The following is an 18,127-nucleotide window of genomic DNA, read 5'->3' as shown; positions in this document are numbered from 1 at the left end:
TACTGAAAATAGCAGGTTATTTCTCTGAAATTTCCTGCTCTCAGGGTTCTTCTCACTGCACATCATAGCAAGATCACATGCGATTGCTTCCTCTGATGCAAAGAAATATACAGAACTTCCCACTCTTCAGTTCTTATAAATCATATAATGCTGGAGGTGAAAAGCATGTGCACATATCTGGTCATTATTCATGAGACACTACAATAAACATAGGCGACTACTGCAAAATCCAAGTGCCTACACATCAGCCAACTAAAAAGCTCTAGACTCCAGCTTTAATTTTGTAGGCCCTCACAGATGTGTTGTATCCTCTTTCCACAGAGCCTTTTTATAGAGCCAAAAGACGCATAATATGAGGTAGTATAGTTAAACAGACAAATATAAGTTAACAGTGAAATGACAATCAGCCAGTGGCGATCATCAAATATTCCTCAGTGTATGCCCCTCAAAATGTAATAATTTAGCAACAGACAAGCTGAACAAGAAACTCATGAAAAAGCCTCAGTTCTTACTTACGCCCTTCTCTGTTGCATGAATATCTGTATTCCCATAAAGCGTTCCAAGACCAATTACTTTCCCACCATTTGTCCGTATATCAATTTTATGGCTCTGGAAAAAAAAAATACATTCATAGTTAGGACAACGTAACTAGAAAACAAGTTACCTCCTTTTTCAAGCTGTATCACAATCACAAACTTCCCTTTTACTGGTTTCCTCTGAACTAACTGCTTGCTCCCAAAGCAGTCAAACCCAGAGATACCATCACAAAACTCTTTTGGACAATATATATATTGTGTGTATATATGTATGTGTATATATATATATATATATATATATACACACACACACATATATATACACACATACACACACATATCTATATAGAGGTCATTCCTCTGATCTGGGGCCTAAAGGAGCCAAGAAGCTTATAAAAATGTGTAGCAATTACGATTGTATCCTGTGATTATTATCAATAATGCTGGCTAAAATTGCTTTGTTTCTTACATTATCCAGTTTCTCATGTATTTTTTGTTGTAAATATACAGTCCTTATTTTTTTTTCCAAACCTTTAGAATATCTCTAACATACAGTACTGTTGGCTTGTCAGATTTCAGTTACTTTCAAAGATTAATATGGTCAATTAGAATCAAGAAAATACGGTAGAGTGTAGTTCACTGAATATGGATTAAGTCTGACTGTAGTATTCTGAATTACCATGTAAGCTGAACTTCACACTTACATAGCTGCACATTACAAAACCACCTCTTAACGTACAGAAAAATGTTGAAAGGCTTCTCATATCTCAGAAATGCTTAAAGGGGAAATAAATAAGTAGTGGAAATAAATAAATCAGGTGCAATCTCAATTATTCAAGTGAAAGTTATTCCAGACAGCACTTAAGTTGGATATTCTTCGATTACTTCCACAAAAGCAAGTCAGCAAACATGAAGTTGAAAGATCAAGAAAATCAAGGTCACATACATTCAGTTGGGTACTTCGGACATTTAATTTCAAGATCAAGTTATACATTAATCTAAGGAGTTTCAATAGCACTGAGGCACCAGAATTGAGAAAAAATAACCCACAGAAGAAAAAAAGAAAAAGAAATGATGATGCATACAGAGAAGTACCTCATAGTGCCACCTAAGGAAACAACTATTAAGTTCAGAGAAGGGAATGCCCAAAACTTTTATTTGGAGGGGGAGTGCAGCAGGGGAGGAGCACAGAAGAAACAAGGCTCACTGCTTCCACCACTACAGTAGCTTTCAGCTATCAAAGGTGCCTAGACTTCTTACTTCATGTTATTTAAAGTCTTTGACTTTGTGTTGTAATGGTATGCAATAAATACAGGTGCTACCCACACACACAGTAACACTTAGATATACCAGAGTATTTCTCACCTATACAGCTGGCATTCAACACTTTATTATGCTATACTGCATCACACAGTTCCTTTCGAAACACTGGCAGCATAGGGAAGGGTTCATCATACCTTTATTGACTGCAAGACACTAGTCCCCTTCTCAGTTTCTATTTTGCAGTTATCACATTCCATTTTCTGAACCTTCACACAGCCAGTTCCTGATGTTTTGATATCCAAATCTGGAATCAAAAGTTTTATTAGCAATGGAAGAGTAAGAACCAGGTGTTAAACACAGCACTTAATCACAATAGAGCAACCATACACAGTAAGATAAAGATAGTAGCTTCTTTAATATAAGGAATCTGATAGCTAAGTTCAGCTATCCTTTCAACTGCACAGCTAATTACCATCAGCAACCAACAGTGAAAACTGGCTGAACATTACAAATGGCAGCAGTGACTGGCAAGGAATCAGTAGTGTGTGGCCCATTAGTGAAGCTATAATTTCCCATTCATATACACACACACAAAGAACCACATTCCCGCACTCCACACTACCATATAGCCACCCTCACCACTGTATCTGTTAACAATTATACCCTGACACGAGTGTTGGGGTGGGAAGGCTGAAAAGTTGTTCAAGACCATACATAGAGTAACACAACTCAGCTGCAGATGCTGTATTTGTACTGTTAGTCTTCTTAGACCCATATTGCTTCAACAGCATAACATAAAAACAGGTATAAAAGAATTCACATGCATCATTCTTCCCTATCCTTCTGGAAGGCCTGACTTATCCTCCTGGCACGATAGACCCTGAATCACCTTGCCTTACTAATGTTTATAGACTTCCATAAAGAAAAGTTCCCAAGTCTTGTAGATAATTTGATTATCAAGTGAATAATCCATGGGCTCAAAATGCTCTAGGCAGGACAGCACTTTTGTGCCTCTTAAGATCAAGGATTAACTCAAAGGGAGAAATGTGAGAACCTGTAGTCAGGGGAGTCTGACTGTATTAACAGTCATTTACATTAGTGACCACCATAAACACCGGCAAGAATTAAAGCCAGAAGAAGATAAAGAAGTTTATTTTGTTCTTCTAAGGAAGAGAGACAGAAGAAAAAAAGAAGTGAGAGTAAAAAACATGATAGATTTAATTGCCACAGCAAACTAAGAGGTTAAATTCAGTGAAAGATACACATAGTATCTGAAGGCCACAGTTTCATTAGAGTGGGGCCAGCAGAGCTGGACTGGATAGGCAGGTTTCTCAGAGAGCCTTTTGTTTGTATACTTTTCCCTTAGCTTCCTCACAGAGCAGGGAGATGAACAGACCTCCAAAATAGAAATACAGTGACTGAAATTTCATCTAATTGAACATTTCTTAAACTTCAATTTTAAAAGAGGTTTTGAGACACATAAAAGCACAAAATCTGACAAGTGGGATTGGTGACTATTGTCAGAGGCTGGATGTTTGTATGGCCAAAGCCTAGACAGTTTCACTGGACTAAAAATATCAGAGCAGTATTTGAGCTACTTTCATCTGATCAGTGCTGATCTGCTGGTTCTCAAGTTGCCAAGGCAGGCAGATGAAACTATTCCAGGATGCTGTATTTCCTGCAGAGCAGTTGGATTGTTTAAAGGCATTTCCCAGAGAGACACCAACAGAAGCACTTCTCAGACATCTGAACTTGAAACAGCATGTCCCTGCACAGCACAAACCTGGAGACAAAAAGGAAAACAATATGGTTTTTGAAATACAAGCTGTCTTGCTTGATTTCTTTTTGATTTGATAAAATTACTCAATTCACTCACTGGAAAACAACAACAAAAAGACAGGCTAAGAGCTGGATAATATTGCTAACGAAAACCTAAATAAGGAGAAGATACAATTTCAGTGCCAATGCTCCAAGAATAGGGTAATTTCTCCTCAGCAAAGCTGAGGGCTGCTGCCAACTTCCACCACACAAACCTTGAAGAACACAAAGATCTCTGAACTGCAAACAAACTGAACCTGGAAATAAATGTGCACAGGGAAAAAAAGCCCACTAGCACAGGAAGGTAGGCAGGGGTACCCAGGAACACTACCTTTAGCTATCGTGCTCAAACACTTTACCAGCCTAATTTGAAGTGACTCAGCAGCATCCAACCACTGGAAGTACTTGATGGTGATCCAATTCTCAGCTCACATAGGAAGCTTACCAGTACATGCACATACACGTTAAGCTCATTCAGCCCCTTTTACTGAGGCGATCACATTGCAATGTTTGCTACTCTGAGGTTACAAGTCTGCCATGTTTAGTAGGTGTGGACAGTCTTTGCTTCCCTTCTCAATTATTGTTTATGCTTAAGAAAAGTACAGCGTGGATAAAACATTCATATCTGCTTTCCATTAGCATTCATGGAAAAGAAAAATAATCTACATTATTTAGCTGGAACTGAAAGCGATCTTATGGGCTTTCATAAAACTAACATAGAAGAGTTAGTTCTCCCAAGGAGAGAACTGACACCAGAACAAAAACACCCCAGTAGCTTATAAATTGGCCTGGCCCCAAAATGCCCTTGGGGACAGAGCTGGTATTCTCCTCAGTGAAGCTTGGCCACCAACTTCATGGTTCTCCTACATGACTTTGACATAAAAGCCTGTGTTGTAAGCAGGATGTAACATAGAAAAGCATCAGTACAGTCTGCTGAAGGAGACTATATAATCTTCAGCCATGGAGATTTTCAAAGCTTGGAACTAGAAATGTCTGAGGTCCCTTCCAACCTGAATTATCCTATGATTCTAATAACAGAATAACTATACAGGAAGAGAAGACAGCTTGTTTACCTGAGGGTATTACACAGGAAGAGATGATCTGAAGGTTAAACAGCAGGTGCAATTGTAGACACCAACACACTGGGTTCTCTTCATATGCAGAGCAAACTCACAACCTACAGCTATACACCCACACTGCCCCTGGAATAAACAACTAAAATATAGATAAGCTGAAGTAAAATAAATCAATACACATTCTGCTAAAGGGAAATTAATTGGCATCTGTCATCTACGCAGGCTAAATATGTCAGAGAGGATGATCAGATTATGCATTATATTGAAAGACTGTGCCTAGCACAAGTTTAGATACAGAGACAGAATCAGCAGGTCATTCAGTAGTCACCCCAGTCAAATACAAGTTGCCTTTGGTTTTAAATATGTACTTAAACATGTAATCTAGCACTTTCTGCCCCTGCTCTTTGGGTTCTGCGTTGGAGTTTCCTGGATAAGCTCCAACCTGAACTGCTAAAGCTGTTATGAAATACCTCCAAAACCAGGAAGCTGGAACGCTGGGAAGACATGATGTAAAGACTATTCAACTTCTTACAGCTGACAGATGAGAGCTGAGATAAAAGAGTCTGAACAGGACGCTGTCAACACCCTCATGCACTCAAGGAAGGACAAAGAAAAGCCTTAAGGTTCAAATGGACTTGATGATCTCGAGGGCCTTTTCCAACTGAAGTGATTCTGTGAGTCTAGAGCCATCTAGGATACATTCTAGATTGAGGCACACTTTCCAAGGAGTAAGATCTTGTGCTGATGAATGGATGTCTGCTTATAGAACACATATTTCCTAAATTAAGGAGAGGAACAACCCCAAAATAAACTCAATGGACCCCAGAATATCAAACCAGAGCTGAGAAGACACAGAGTAGAGCCCTACTGGCAAGCAGCAATTCTAATTAACAGCACAATGAGACCACACTAACATCATGCTAATTAAGATGTGACCAACAGCAAGTAGTAGAATTGGACTATAATCCAGGCTGTACAGGACACTCGAGTTGCATGATCTGACTGTAAGATTAAGTGGAACAATTTGCTTAGAGACCTAAAAGTTAATAAAGAATGTCAAAAGTCAAGGATGTCAAAAGGAAAAAGACTCTCATATGACACTGTCTGCAGAGCTGGTGGCTTTCCAAGTATAATAAGAATATAATCTCAAAACAGGACAAAGGCTAAATGAATTCTGTGTATTAGGATTCATCGTTGAGGCATTTAGGGAGACTTCCCACACTGAAACTCTTCATCAAAGCTGAGATTCTCCGGATCTTAATACAATGAATTCTCTCCCCGCGCTCCTCAAGAGCAACAAGTAAGGAACAACACAAAACACTCTGGAGAAAATGAAGTATAAGCGATGTCTAATCAGATGAAAGGTCTTGGTTTGACCACACTCCTGGTGATAGCTGATTTGTTAACAACCAACCAACTTGGCTTTTCAGAAAGCTTAGTTTGACAAGGCCCTTAGTTCCACATTTGATCTCTTTCTTTCAGCTGCCAGCCCCAGGACAGAGCCGTGCTTCAGGCCGGCACCCGGCGGGCTCATCCCCCGCCCCGAGGGAGCCCCCGCCGCCCCGTCACGCACCGAACTTCCCCGGTGTCCGGACGTCCACGGCAGCCTTGCTGTCCATGCTGCCCTCAGCCGCGATGGCCAGCAGCTGCAGAGCCTCATCGTAGCGCACCCGGACGTGCTCCAGGTGGCGGCGGGCGCTCCGCTCCACGCCGCTGACGGTGACCAACACTCGGTCCGAGCCCGGGTAGCGCTGCGGGTCGAGCGGCCTCACGCTCACCTGGCACGGCAGCCGCACCCGCAGCCTCCCCTGCGGGCCGACCACCAGCGTCCATTCCTTCAGCGGCTTCGAACCGCCCGGCTCGGCCGAGCTGCTGCAGCCGCGGCACCCCGAGCTCACCGCCTTCAACGCCCAGGGCACACAGCGCGGGGGCAGCGCCCGCATGGCGCCCACAACGCTCCGCTACCGGCGCGGCGCTGGTAAACAGGCGGCGGCCGCTCAACAACGCCCCGCCCGCTGCGGAGGCTCCTGGGAGCTGTAGTGCTGTGCTGGATGGAGGGAGCTGAGGGCACGCCGTGCTGAGATCCTGGGCTCCATCAGGAGAGGGGTGGTCAGCAGGGATAGGGAGGTGATTGTCCCTCTCTACTCGGCTCTTGTGAGGCCCCATCTGTTGTACTGTGTCCAGGTGTGGAGCCCTCAGTACAAAAAAGATATGGAGATTTTGGAAAGGGTCCAGAGGAGGGACAGGAAGATGATCAGGGGGCTGGAGCACCTCCCCTATGAGGACAGGCTGAGGGAGTTGGGTTTGTTCAGCCTGGAGAAGAGAAGGTTGCGGGGTGACCTCATTGCAGCCTTTCAATACCTGAAGGGAACTTACTCCCAGGAGGGGAGTAAACTCTTGGAAAGGGCTGAAAATAGCAGGACACGGGGAAATGGTTTTAAGTTAAAAGAGGGAAGATTTAGGTCGGATGTCAGGGGGAAGTTCTTCACTAGGAGAGTGGTTAGGCCCTGGAACAGGCTGCCCAGGGAGGTTGTGGATGCCCTGTCCTTGGAGGTGTTCAAGACCAGGTTGGACGGGGCCATGGGCAACCTGATCTATGGGGTCTCTATGGGGATCTATGGGGTCTATGGGGTCTCTGTGGGGATCTATGGGGTCTCCTGGGCAACCTGATGTAGTAAAGGTGTATGTTTGGTGGCCCTGCTGGGCAGGGGGGTTGGAACTACATGATCCTTGAGGTCCCTTCCAACCCGGGTCATTCTGTGATTCTGTGAAGGGGGAGGGCGGAGCGCGGCCATGTTCTGAGAGAGCGGGAGGAGGCGGGTCCGTGTTGCCATAGCAGCGGGACGCCGCGCAGCGCAGGTAGGGCCGGCAGGCCGCGGCAATTAGCGGCTCCTGAGGGGATATTTTACTGAGTTCTGTACGAATATGCCAAGAAACAGTTATCCCGAGAGGGCCTACAAGCAAGTGGGGAGATGCGGAGTTCAGCTTTTCAGTGCCTGTAGTGTCGGATAGTTATAACCGGGATGTGGGGATGGGGGCGTTGCTTCTTGTTTGGCCTCAAAAATCGTTAAAGGAGGCACAGAAAGGTCCAACCAGCCAAATGCTGGTGTAATATAGAGAAATAGGGCACTACCGAGACGAAAATGCAGCAATGATCATGGGGCAGAGCTGCAGTGTGCGGCAGTGCCGGCAGGGGGCAGCAGACGCAGCAGGTTGGGCGCCCCTTACTGCGGGGACTCAGCTCCACGCCTTTGCTTTAACACTGATTCCATTTCACATTGAATACTCCCTGTAGCATTATTCTTGCTGGTCTTGCTCGTGCTGGGGTTGCTCTCTTCAAGAACCCATCCTTTGAGTTAACACCCAGTGCTTGGGCAAGGTTAGCCCCGCTCAGAGCTGGCTGTTCATTTGTGTTTATTCAGCTTAAGAACTTTAGAATCATAGAATTACCCAGGTTGGAAATGACCTCGAAGATCATCAAGTCCAACCGCAGCCTAACCATAGTACCCTAACTCTAACAACCCTCTGCTAAATCATACCCCTGAGCACCACAATGTCAGGATACATCTTCTTAAGTTTATTCAATGCGTTTCTACTGTAGAATATTTACTGTAGAATATTTACATGGCATTACTGTAATCTGCTTTTTTGTGGTTGGCAATTTAAGTTGTTCTGTATCTTTCTGAACTGCTTCCTTGAGCCCTCCGATTTTTCAGCTCATGAGTAGGTCTTGGTGGTTAGGTAGAGCTTGTTTTGTTTTGTCGTGGTGTTTCGGTGTGTGTGTGTAGCGATGGAAACAGTTTCTTCTCGGGGTACAGAGGGCAGAGAGGCTTTGATTTCAGGGCTGTTTTTTGTTTGTCATGCTACAAGAGCTCTGAGGAAATCAAGTTCCTCATGGAAACCAAATGAAAAGGGAAGTGACAGTTCTCACCATTCAAATCATCCGTATCTAAGCCCTATCTCACTGTGGCTCCAGCAGATGAAGTCTGTGGGTGGCTCAGGGTGATTCCATCCTAAACAGCAGGGACTTGAAAACAAACAGAAACAATGGAATTCATAACAGAATTATTAAGCAATTTAGGTATGCAGTGTGTTATCATCTCCCAAAAACAGTTGTCTGTGTAGCTGCGTGTCTAATCAAACAAAGTACTCTGAATTGCTGGAATAATAACCTATTGTAACTATGTAATTTTAATTTCAGCTGTTGCTTAATGTTGGTATAGCTTTGTGTTTTAAAGACACAGCCTTTAGAGCTGAAGCTTTGCCCAGTTAGTACAGAGGTCTGGCTATTTACGAGACTTTAACTAACTTTAACTATAGGAAAGAAGCATTAGGAAATACGATGTTAGGAAATGAAAATCGCTGTGCCATTGAATAAATAGCCAGTAGCCCTTTGTTACCAATAGTATCTCATCCCTCTCTTTGAAGAGGATATGATAGAACTGGAAAGGACTTGGAGAAGGATGACAGAGACAGCAGAAGGCAGAGAAGGACTTTATTACCAGTAGCAGCAGGTAGGTTGTTTTCTTCTGCCTAGAGAAAGGATTACCAAACAAGGAGACTGTGCTGGAAAACAAGTGGCATAGAAAGGTTGAGCTTATTCAATGACACATCCAGTAAAAGAACTAGGAGACATCAAGGAGCCAGATTCTAAACAAAAAGAACTGATTATGCATGTCTCAAAGAGGTAAAATGAGAAACTCCATTGTGTCAGATTTTGCAGATACTGAAAGTTTTGCATAAGTTCAGGAAAACACCACTAATGGATTCTTCTGTCTGCCCACTGGCATCCAGTGCTGGCTGAAGGTATCAGGAGCTAAACCAGCTTTGGGTCTCTCTAGGTATCAATGCTCTGATCTTCCAGCTGAGTTGTATGACTTTTTTTCTGACTAATCCAGTGCAAAATGCAAAGCCAGTTGTCTCATTCTCAGAGGCCATGTTTCTTTTTTAAACATTTGTGTGCAAACTAATCAGCATGGAGATGCAGATAAATATCCTGTGTCATGCTCAGTAGTTTGGCTGAGGTTCTGTTCATTGTCTCCCTGCTCTGGGTGCTGCCTCCCAGCCAGCAGGACAGATGGGAATGTGCTCTTTGGCTAACTTCCATCAAAATTAGCCTCTTTATCTCATACTATTGACTTAAAAATAGTAAGCTTCCTTAGCTGATTTTGCCTGAGAAACTGGTCCTAAAGCCATTCCTTCTGCAGATCAGCACTGAAGGAGAAGGAAGGTAACATCCTCCTGCAGAGGAAGGCAGTGATACCCAACATCAACTAATGTCACTGGCTTGGGAAGGAGATCTGTGTCTATGGCCTTGGTTTATCTTAGTGTGGATTTACACCTATTAATTTAAACTTGCCTAAGCTTTATCTTTGTGCTCCTGTATGAAACAAGAAAACCTTTAGTGGTTTGGAGCATTTATGTTTCTGCCCACACCAATTCAACTAACTTGGCTTAACTGTAATGGATCTGTTTTCTGAGGTAACCCAATTAAGACAAAGTGTAAAGTGTTAATGAAGTGTAGTTCCCTCAGCAGAGACTTATATAAATTCAGTGCTTTCTTAATAAGTCTAGCTGATGCATCTCCATACGTAGAGCTGTATCTCTTCGTGTTCAGAATGAAATTTTACTGCTTTTACTTAAGTTACTACTTACTGCAGTTGTCATTTTAGACGGAGCCAATACAACTAAGCATGTCCTTTCTGTACTCTTCACTGGCTTTTGTATTAATGCTGCTGATTGCTGGAGAGGAACTGAAGTAAAGGTGCTGGAGTTCACCTTGGGAATCTGCATTCAGACTTTTATTGCTGTCCTGAAGCAATTTCACAAGACATGACCCGGGTTCTAAAACAGACTTGTAATTCTTTTCCTCAGAAATTCACTGTGTTGGTTCAAGGCCTTGGTGTTGTTTGCAGTTCTGCTGTTTAAGAACATCCATATTTATTGAACTGCTCTGTAAATATAGAAATCATTTCAGCTTTCATTTCTATTTGAATTAAACTGTTTATCAGATGTGGCAAAAATACTATTTTTCCAATTTGTTTTTTTGAAATGCATGTATGTGATTTTCTCTAAGCTGGATTTTAAATGTACTTGTGTAGTGGATAGTTGAAGAATGCTAAACTTCACATGTCTTTTGTTATGCTACTGCTTGCTAAGTGTTTTGAAAAGGCAAATCTGTTCTGTTCCTTCTTAAAGAACAATGGAGACTAGCATTTATCCCAATAGCCAAGGCTGTCTAGTTGTTTTCCTCTGTCTGATGTCTATATTTGTGTCTTATCATCATATTACAAACATTTCAGATTCAGGGGACCTTGTTCTCCTTTTGCTCAGCAAAATGTAGTCTCTGGTGAAAACATTTTTTGTGCTGTCATAAGGTGAAGAAGTGTTAACCTGGGTGCTTTTTTACTCCCATCAACTCTGTTTCACATACAGTTATAAATAAAGATGCCTACACAGGTGAAGCTCCCAGTCTTTGGCATTGCTCTGCTTAGAGCTTTTATTCTCTTGTGCTTTTCACTCTTCCTCATTTCTTCCAGAAATTTGTACAGAGACACAAATAAAGCAACAACAACCATAAAGGTGACATGAATATTCTCAAATATTCAGCAATATTGTAGATGAGAAGCAAGTCTCCTTTTATAATTGTGTATATGTAACGGTGCTTCAGAGTTATTTCTTGGCCTTGGTGATGTTTACAGCTGTTTCACAATGTTTTGACTCCTTCAGGAGTGATCATGAAAGTGCTTTTTCTTTTTTTTCCACAAGCAAATGCAGCTGCTAAAATCTCTCTAAAAGTCAAACTGTTCTTGAAGGAATTCCAAACAGCGCTGAACAAAGTGCAGTTTATAGACAATTTTTAGGCTACCTTTATAGACAAGAGATTTTTCAGAAAGTGGCTATGCTAAGCAAAACATTTTTATGTCATTTGCCCATCACAGCTGTAAAAAGAAAACACATTCTGCTGTCTGTCGGTTTTCTGACTTTGGAATGCAAAACTCTTGTTCTTTCATTGGAGAAACCTGAAGGATACTATTAAAATACTCACAAAAAACTTCCCTCGTTCTTACTGTGGATTTTTGATTTATAATATAAAGGATATTTTTGATGGAGAATAACGATAAGAGTAGATAATTTATGTGAGTTCAGCATTTTGGTGTCAAGATCCTATTCTATCATTATTGCAGCAGAATAAGTTACCCTAAAAAGAACTGGAAGAGTCAAGTGAACATTTGCAGCCATCATCAACATTTCTCCCCACATTTTGAACTAAAATACCAAGATAGTGATTTGTCTGTCCACTGCATCTAAGGCCAACTATAGAGAACTTGTGGAGAAATGCTTGAATTCCTCTATATATATCCTGTCTCTTCTGCCCTCTATGTTTTACTCTACAAACAGTCTCTGGCTCTCCTTTCTTGCTATGGCACGGCAAGACGTGTGTGCCAGATTTCGTTATATATCTACGTCCTCAGACTTTATATCATACTTTTGCATTTTGTATGGCTTTGTTGTTTTGTTTTTTCTTTCTTTTTTTTGTTCATTATGACCATGCAGTGGTTTAAAACAAATGTTTTAATGATATTACACACGTCAGACAATGTCTTTTCCTCAAGAACTCTACATTCTGCAAAGCGGCTCCCTTTCTATATATTGGTACCTCACATGGTCAGAAGGTGCAGCAAAGGATGGGCAGACATGGTTGGAGAGGAGAGGAGACAAGTTCTTTGATTAGTACTATGACAGATGGAAAGTCATAGGAGTTATACCTGTGGTAATCCCACCTACCCAGGGATTTTCTTTATAAGGCAGAAGCTGAAGTCTCCACTTCAATGAATTTTCAAAACTCAGATAGTCAAAGGCCTAAAGAACTTGATTTAGGTTTCAAGTAAGCCCTGTTTATGTGGAGTAGAAATGACTCCTGAAGCGTTTTCCAACTTTTATTCAAGTTTTTTCCCAACTGTTATTCAATGCCTGATCTTTAAGTACTGTTTTACGTATTCTCAAATGTTTATGTAAAGAGAACTTAGCCAACTGTTTGAGGATTCTTAAAATACTCAAACAGTGCTAGAGGGATAGTGCTGTCTCCTAGCAGTCTTTCCTGAACTTACAGAGACATCCAAATTGCTAACATTCTGGTTTTTATTGTTTGAATGTGGGTCTTGCATGTAGACACTGTATATTCACGCGTATCCTGGCACCTAATTAATCAAATTCTGGTATTTTTGTTACTTCCTAGATCTCCAGAAAATGAGTGAAGTTGGTGATGAAAGTTCCAGTTCCGATGAAGAAGAATTGGAAGTCGAGAAGGAGGAACCCATCTGTGCTTTAGCTCCAACAGTCTATACCCGAGATGAAGTATCCACTGATGTAACATCAAGTCCTGCATTTCAGTGTTTAGATGAGGTATCATGTACTCTAGTTTCCTTAGCTACAGCAATGCAGATTGTGTCAAAATCAAATAATTGAAAATGTATATATTTTTGTTAATAGTTCATGCATGTTACCATCTGTAGCTTTCCTATCTTCTCTAATTTTTGTTCTAAGGCATAAGAATATTTTATGAAGAAGGACAAAGCATATACTTCTTGCTGGAGATGGTGCACATAACAGAAACCCATGTTACTCTTTTCAGGGGGTGTGGCTTTAAGAGGTCACCATAGAGTTTGTTGCATTGATACTAGATTAAATCTTGGAATATCTTTCAATATTTTTCCACGTAAAGTATTTTCTATCATATTTTCTCTGAATTACTAGCTAGTCATTTATACTCTTGTAGCAGTAAATGCTTATCAGAAGGAACACCTTTTTATATTAAGATTTATTTGAGAACAAATATAGCCCTTCTGGCAGTAAACCTCCCAGCCAAACAAATCTTGTATTTCTCATGAAAATAGCAGAAGTTGCAATAAGTCAAGCTTGAAGAACTTTCTCCTTCATTTTTAATAACACATAGTAGCAGCGTTTAGTCATGTGGAGTTGGGAAAATCATTGAAAGCTGACTAGAGGTTTGAACAAAAGCCCCTCAGTCCATCATGAGTTGCTTCTTTTCATCAAGCATTTTTATTTATCACCAAGCTGACATCAATATATAACTCAGTACTTCCACTGCTGTTGGTTAGAAAACTGTCATACATTCAAAAAATGAACTTTCCACTTCTTTTTGCCTTTGCTGCTATGCCCTTGAAATAAAGACTTCTGCTCTAACACTTCTAATTGATTCTCTTGTCTTGTGTATCTTAACTCATAATGCTGTTCTCTTCTAGTGTATGCTTTTAGAAATAAATAAACCTATATGATGTGAATAAGTTTTATGGAAAACTACACATTCTAGTACTTATTTGATGAAACAAATATGCCACTCGGATAAATACTACATAAAGATTCAATACATTTTGCTAGTTACTTTGGATTTTGTGCATTATGGTCTAGATGTATGCAATTTTATTCTCAAAAGCAACATGAATATATTGAATTTTGTCATGTCCATTATCTCAATTTTAAGATATATTAACAAGTTCATAAAATAAATATTCTACTAGAAACTGGCTTCAAAATAATGATGTCAAGCTAGTCTGTCTTTCTTTGCTTTAAAATTGCTTTCTTTTCCAACAGATCATAGAATCATAGAATTACCAAGGTTGGAAAAGACCTAAAAGATCTTCCAGTCCAACCGTTCACCCATTACCAATAGCTCCCACTAAACCATGTCCCTCAGTACAACATCCAGTCGTTCCTTGAACACCCCCAGGGTCGGTGACTCCACCACCTCCCTGGGCAGTCCATTCCAGTGCCTGGCCACCCTTTCTGAGAAGTAATATTTCCTAATGTCCAGCCTGAATCTCCCCTGCCGCATCTTGAAACTATTTCCTCTAGTCTTAAATGCTGAGATGTTACAATTATACATTTCACCTCTGTCTGCAACTCTCTTTATCCTTATGTCATCATTGTTACATTACTTTCACTGCTATAACAACACAGAAGATACTGAAATTGCCATTTGCTAAGAAAAAATGATGATCTGCTTACAAAATTGGTTGTTTCGTCTTTCTGATTCAAACAGCTATTCAAAACTCAGTATTCTTCAGATTCTTTCAAGAAGGAGAGATAAGTTTAGGAGACTAGTATCTTTTTATTCTGACTAGTTAATACTGTTTGTTTATAAATACATACAGACTTCCTGAAGCCTACCTTTTTCATCTGTCAGCAGTTCTTGTTCAGTTTTGTTCAAGAGCAATGTCTCTAAGCTTTTCTATGTTGTGCTTTCTCTCTCTTCCTTTTGCTGGTGTACTCTTGGCTTAGAAAGATGCATTAGTTCTCTCAAGGGCATACATCCATTTTTAAAACAATTGTAGAAAAAGTATTCTACAATATTTATCTTGCGTATCTTTGTAGAAGACACTAGAAGAGAGTTATTCATTCTGTAAAATGCTTCTGAATAAAAAATGCTTCTGACTTTATTATTTACTGCAGGCAGTGAATTGGTACCTTATTTGGAAGTTACCACAGTGATCCCTTTCTGCTAATGAACACAGTCCATTTGTGTGCTAAATCTGAACCTGCAGAAGAGCAAACTCCATTGGGAGATTTCTCTGGTTGGTCTGATGCAGACTGGTGTACTCTGTATTGTAGAATGATAAACTGAATTCTGCACCCTATATGAAGGCATCACCATATCTTCCATTTGCACTACTTTTTTAAATGGAAATTGTCACTATCATGAGATGCTACTTTTTGCCAGTGTCCAAGCATCATATTGCCATCATCCATCAGGGAGGAGAAAGAGCCTTCCACAATGCTGCTAGTGACTAGCAAATATTTTTCATCACTATTTTAAATCTTTGAAGTCCTTCTGAGGGTAAGGAACTGAACAGTCAGTTACCCCTCACTTCCAAAAGAAGAGAACTGTTATTAGAAGTGTTAATATCTGTTAACCAGATTCCTGGCTCTACTGGAAACACGAAGCAAAGTCTCCATGCTCACGAAAGTTGGAATAATGTAGTGACACAGAATTCTCAAACAAGTTTCACTTCTGCTGATGTGAAGCTGATTCATGTGGGTCTGTTAGCTGGAAGAGCTTTAAAGTCATGGAAAGACGCATAGGTTCAGTGCTTGAGTATGCTTCTTTTTCATCTGTTATTTGAACTTGGCTACAACTTTCAAATATGAAGACTAAGATCTAATATTTTGCATATTTTTTTCTTCAGTATTCTAACATTTGACAGAGCCACTCTAGAAAATGGAACATTGTATTCATTTGTTTATTTATCTTTGCTAAGAAGTTGGTTTTCAGTTCATTCTTACCACAGGTTAAAAGGCAGATGTAAACAATGTATTTTTAGATTAAAATGTTATTATAACTTTAAATGGAACTTTTCCTATAAAAGCTGACTTGGTAGACTAAAATAGATTTCAGAAGTATATTCTGTAACCACAGCAGTGACTTATTTGTTTCAGTACTCCTCAGATGTGTATGTGCAATTATATATACATGTATACATAAATCTTAACACAACCATTGAACGCAAACAACATTTTATAACTTAAGCTGATCCTGGCACACTCCACATTACGTGCTTCAAGGGCTTCTGGCACTGCAGAGGAGCTATATAAATATGCTGGCACAGACAGCATATTTAGGGAGGACAGATGTTGTCTTCACCTCCAGCCACAGGAATCTAACCGTTAATTAAACAAACACTTTTTACTTTGTTGATATGGTCACTTAGAAAGTCAGTTAGGGACGAAAATGTGGCTGTGAGCGTTCAGCTAGTAAGCAGTGTTCTGAATAGTGAATGTTAAACTCTGATTATGTGATGGGAAAATTGATTGATTGCTCTAATTGCTGGTAATACTTATCAGAAGCTGTAAAGCAGTGGGTTGGATTTACAGATGCCTTTAACCAACACAAACAAGAACAGACACAAGGTAGAATGCTCTCTCTATAGAGAGACTCTTTTTGCCAGGTGAAATTGAGCATAAATAACCCCAGGAGGCTGTTGAATATAATGAGGCTATCACAAAGCAAGTAGTATTTCTGTTGATTATCAAACAGCATGTTTGAAAGTGAATGCCATTGTCAATGTGTTCTTATTTTTGCTTTCAAGTGCAGATCTTGTGCCACACAGAGGAAATAGCTCCTGAAGGCACTAGGCTGGAGGAAATAGCCTGTAACTGCATTCTCCTGCTCTTTCACCTTTCCACTGAAACTTCTGAGACTCTTGAGACTTAAAAAGACAATTTCATTATTATCTTTTGTTCCAGAACTGTCTCCTTCTCCTCCTATTCTCACTCTAAATATGCATTTGAGACCAAATATCCCAAACTAGGGCACCCTTGTGTTAAAATTGGGAGTCTTTCTGGCCTTGGCTTAGATCACCGCTGTCAACACAGCTGTGTTGTGAGGAAACCAGAGCAATACTCATTTTGCTTATGTGTCCAGCCATGGAGAGTCATCACTTTTATAGATCTGGTTACTTACAATGTTAAAAAGTTGATTTCTAGTTTTCCAATTCAAAAAATCTATGTGTCCAAATACTCCTAAATGAGTAGAACCTTTCAGATCTAAGCATTAATTACCTTTTGGTTTATAGAGGCTGAACTGCAGAGGTATGCACTGGGGCTTTTATTCTCTGTCCAAACAGAGGGATGGGAATTCCTGTTTCTCAGGGTGGATCCTACTTCTCTGTAGAAGTCATAAGTTCTGTGTAATTCTTAGAAATCAGCATGTAAAACATAATTGTCTATTGCATAATTCTGAATGCTGGCATACTGTTTGGGTAGAAGTGTACCTCTAGTTAGACCAACAGTTTGTCTTAATTGTATGAACATCGTTAGGTAACACTGAGAGCAGAAATAGATGGTAAACAAGGACTTCAAAAATAACTGATTCACATCCTAATCTCATGACTTGTTTGAGCGTTGGATGTGACACATCATCTTAAAACATCTTCTGTTTCTGGTTAACTCTGAGGCTGACGGCCAAATTCACTTCTGACAGAAATATTATAACCCCATAAAAGTTTCATTAAAGCTGTGAATGCAGCCTGGCTGCTGAGTAGGTGGAGTGTTTGCATTTATCAGGGACTGTGAAAGGAATTTTTCTTTTAAACATATGTCAGCGTTTTCAGGCCCGTGTATACCATATTGCTTTTACTTTATCTCTTGGGGAAAAAGAAGAAGACAAAACACACTTATAAGAATAGATTTATATATATATATTACTAGATTTATATGTATATATATGTAGATATAATTTTTTTTGGTAGGTCAATTTTTAGTTCTTCTATCTGTCTCTAGGAGAAATTAAACACCTTTGCTGTTTGGTTTTGTTTTGTTTTTGACTTTCATGACGTAGAAATTAAGTTAACTTGGCGCTTTTAAAACTGATTGTGCTTTAGGTCATAAACATGATGTTCCAGGTATGTGTTTAAG

The 18,127-nt window shown here is 40.2% G+C and overlaps 2 protein-coding genes across 11 annotated transcripts in view; one reads left to right on the top strand and one right to left on the bottom strand.

The window, feature by feature from the left end:
- Positions 1 to 6,659, bottom strand: part of FAM185A (family with sequence similarity 185 member A) — a 32,503-nt gene extending 25,844 nt beyond the window's left edge. Inside the window, exons 1-3 of one of the 2 annotated variants that reach the window (XM_015883193.3) lie at positions 6,267 to 6,659; positions 1,994 to 2,103; positions 517 to 609 (exon numbers count right to left, since the gene is read on the bottom strand). In XM_015883193.3, coding sequence (XP_015738679.2) covers positions 517 to 609; positions 1,994 to 2,103; positions 6,267 to 6,636 — 573 coding nt within the window. In that variant the 5' untranslated portion in view covers positions 6,637 to 6,659. Of the gene's footprint in view, positions 1 to 516; positions 610 to 1,993; positions 2,104 to 2,939; positions 3,583 to 6,266 lie in introns of those variants that run through there. The other variant, XM_085513234.1, reaches the window with a different exon arrangement.
- Positions 6,660 to 7,466: 807 nt separating this feature from the next.
- The window catches only part of CCDC146 (coiled-coil domain containing 146), a 59,493-nt gene continuing 48,832 nt past the window's right edge, over positions 7,467 to 18,127 (top strand). For 2 of the 9 annotated variants that reach the window (XM_085513113.1, XM_015882052.3), the window contains exons 1-2: positions 7,467 to 7,552; positions 12,933 to 13,099. In XM_085513113.1, coding sequence (XP_085369239.1) covers positions 12,944 to 13,099 — 156 coding nt within the window. In that variant the 5' untranslated portion in view covers positions 7,467 to 7,552; positions 12,933 to 12,943. Of the gene's footprint in view, positions 7,553 to 8,987; positions 9,208 to 10,419; positions 10,551 to 12,932; positions 13,100 to 18,127 lie in introns of those variants that run through there. The other 7 variants (XM_085513109.1, XM_032442327.2, XM_085513114.1 and 4 more) reach the window with 6 other exon arrangements.

This window comes from Coturnix japonica, chromosome 1 (assembly GCF_054131305.1).
Source record: "Coturnix japonica strain WE chromosome 1, WE-NBRP24, whole genome shotgun sequence".
Lineage (NCBI taxonomy): Eukaryota > Metazoa > Chordata > Aves > Galliformes > Phasianidae > Coturnix > Coturnix japonica.
This window is presented reverse-complemented; position numbering and strand designations above follow the sequence as displayed.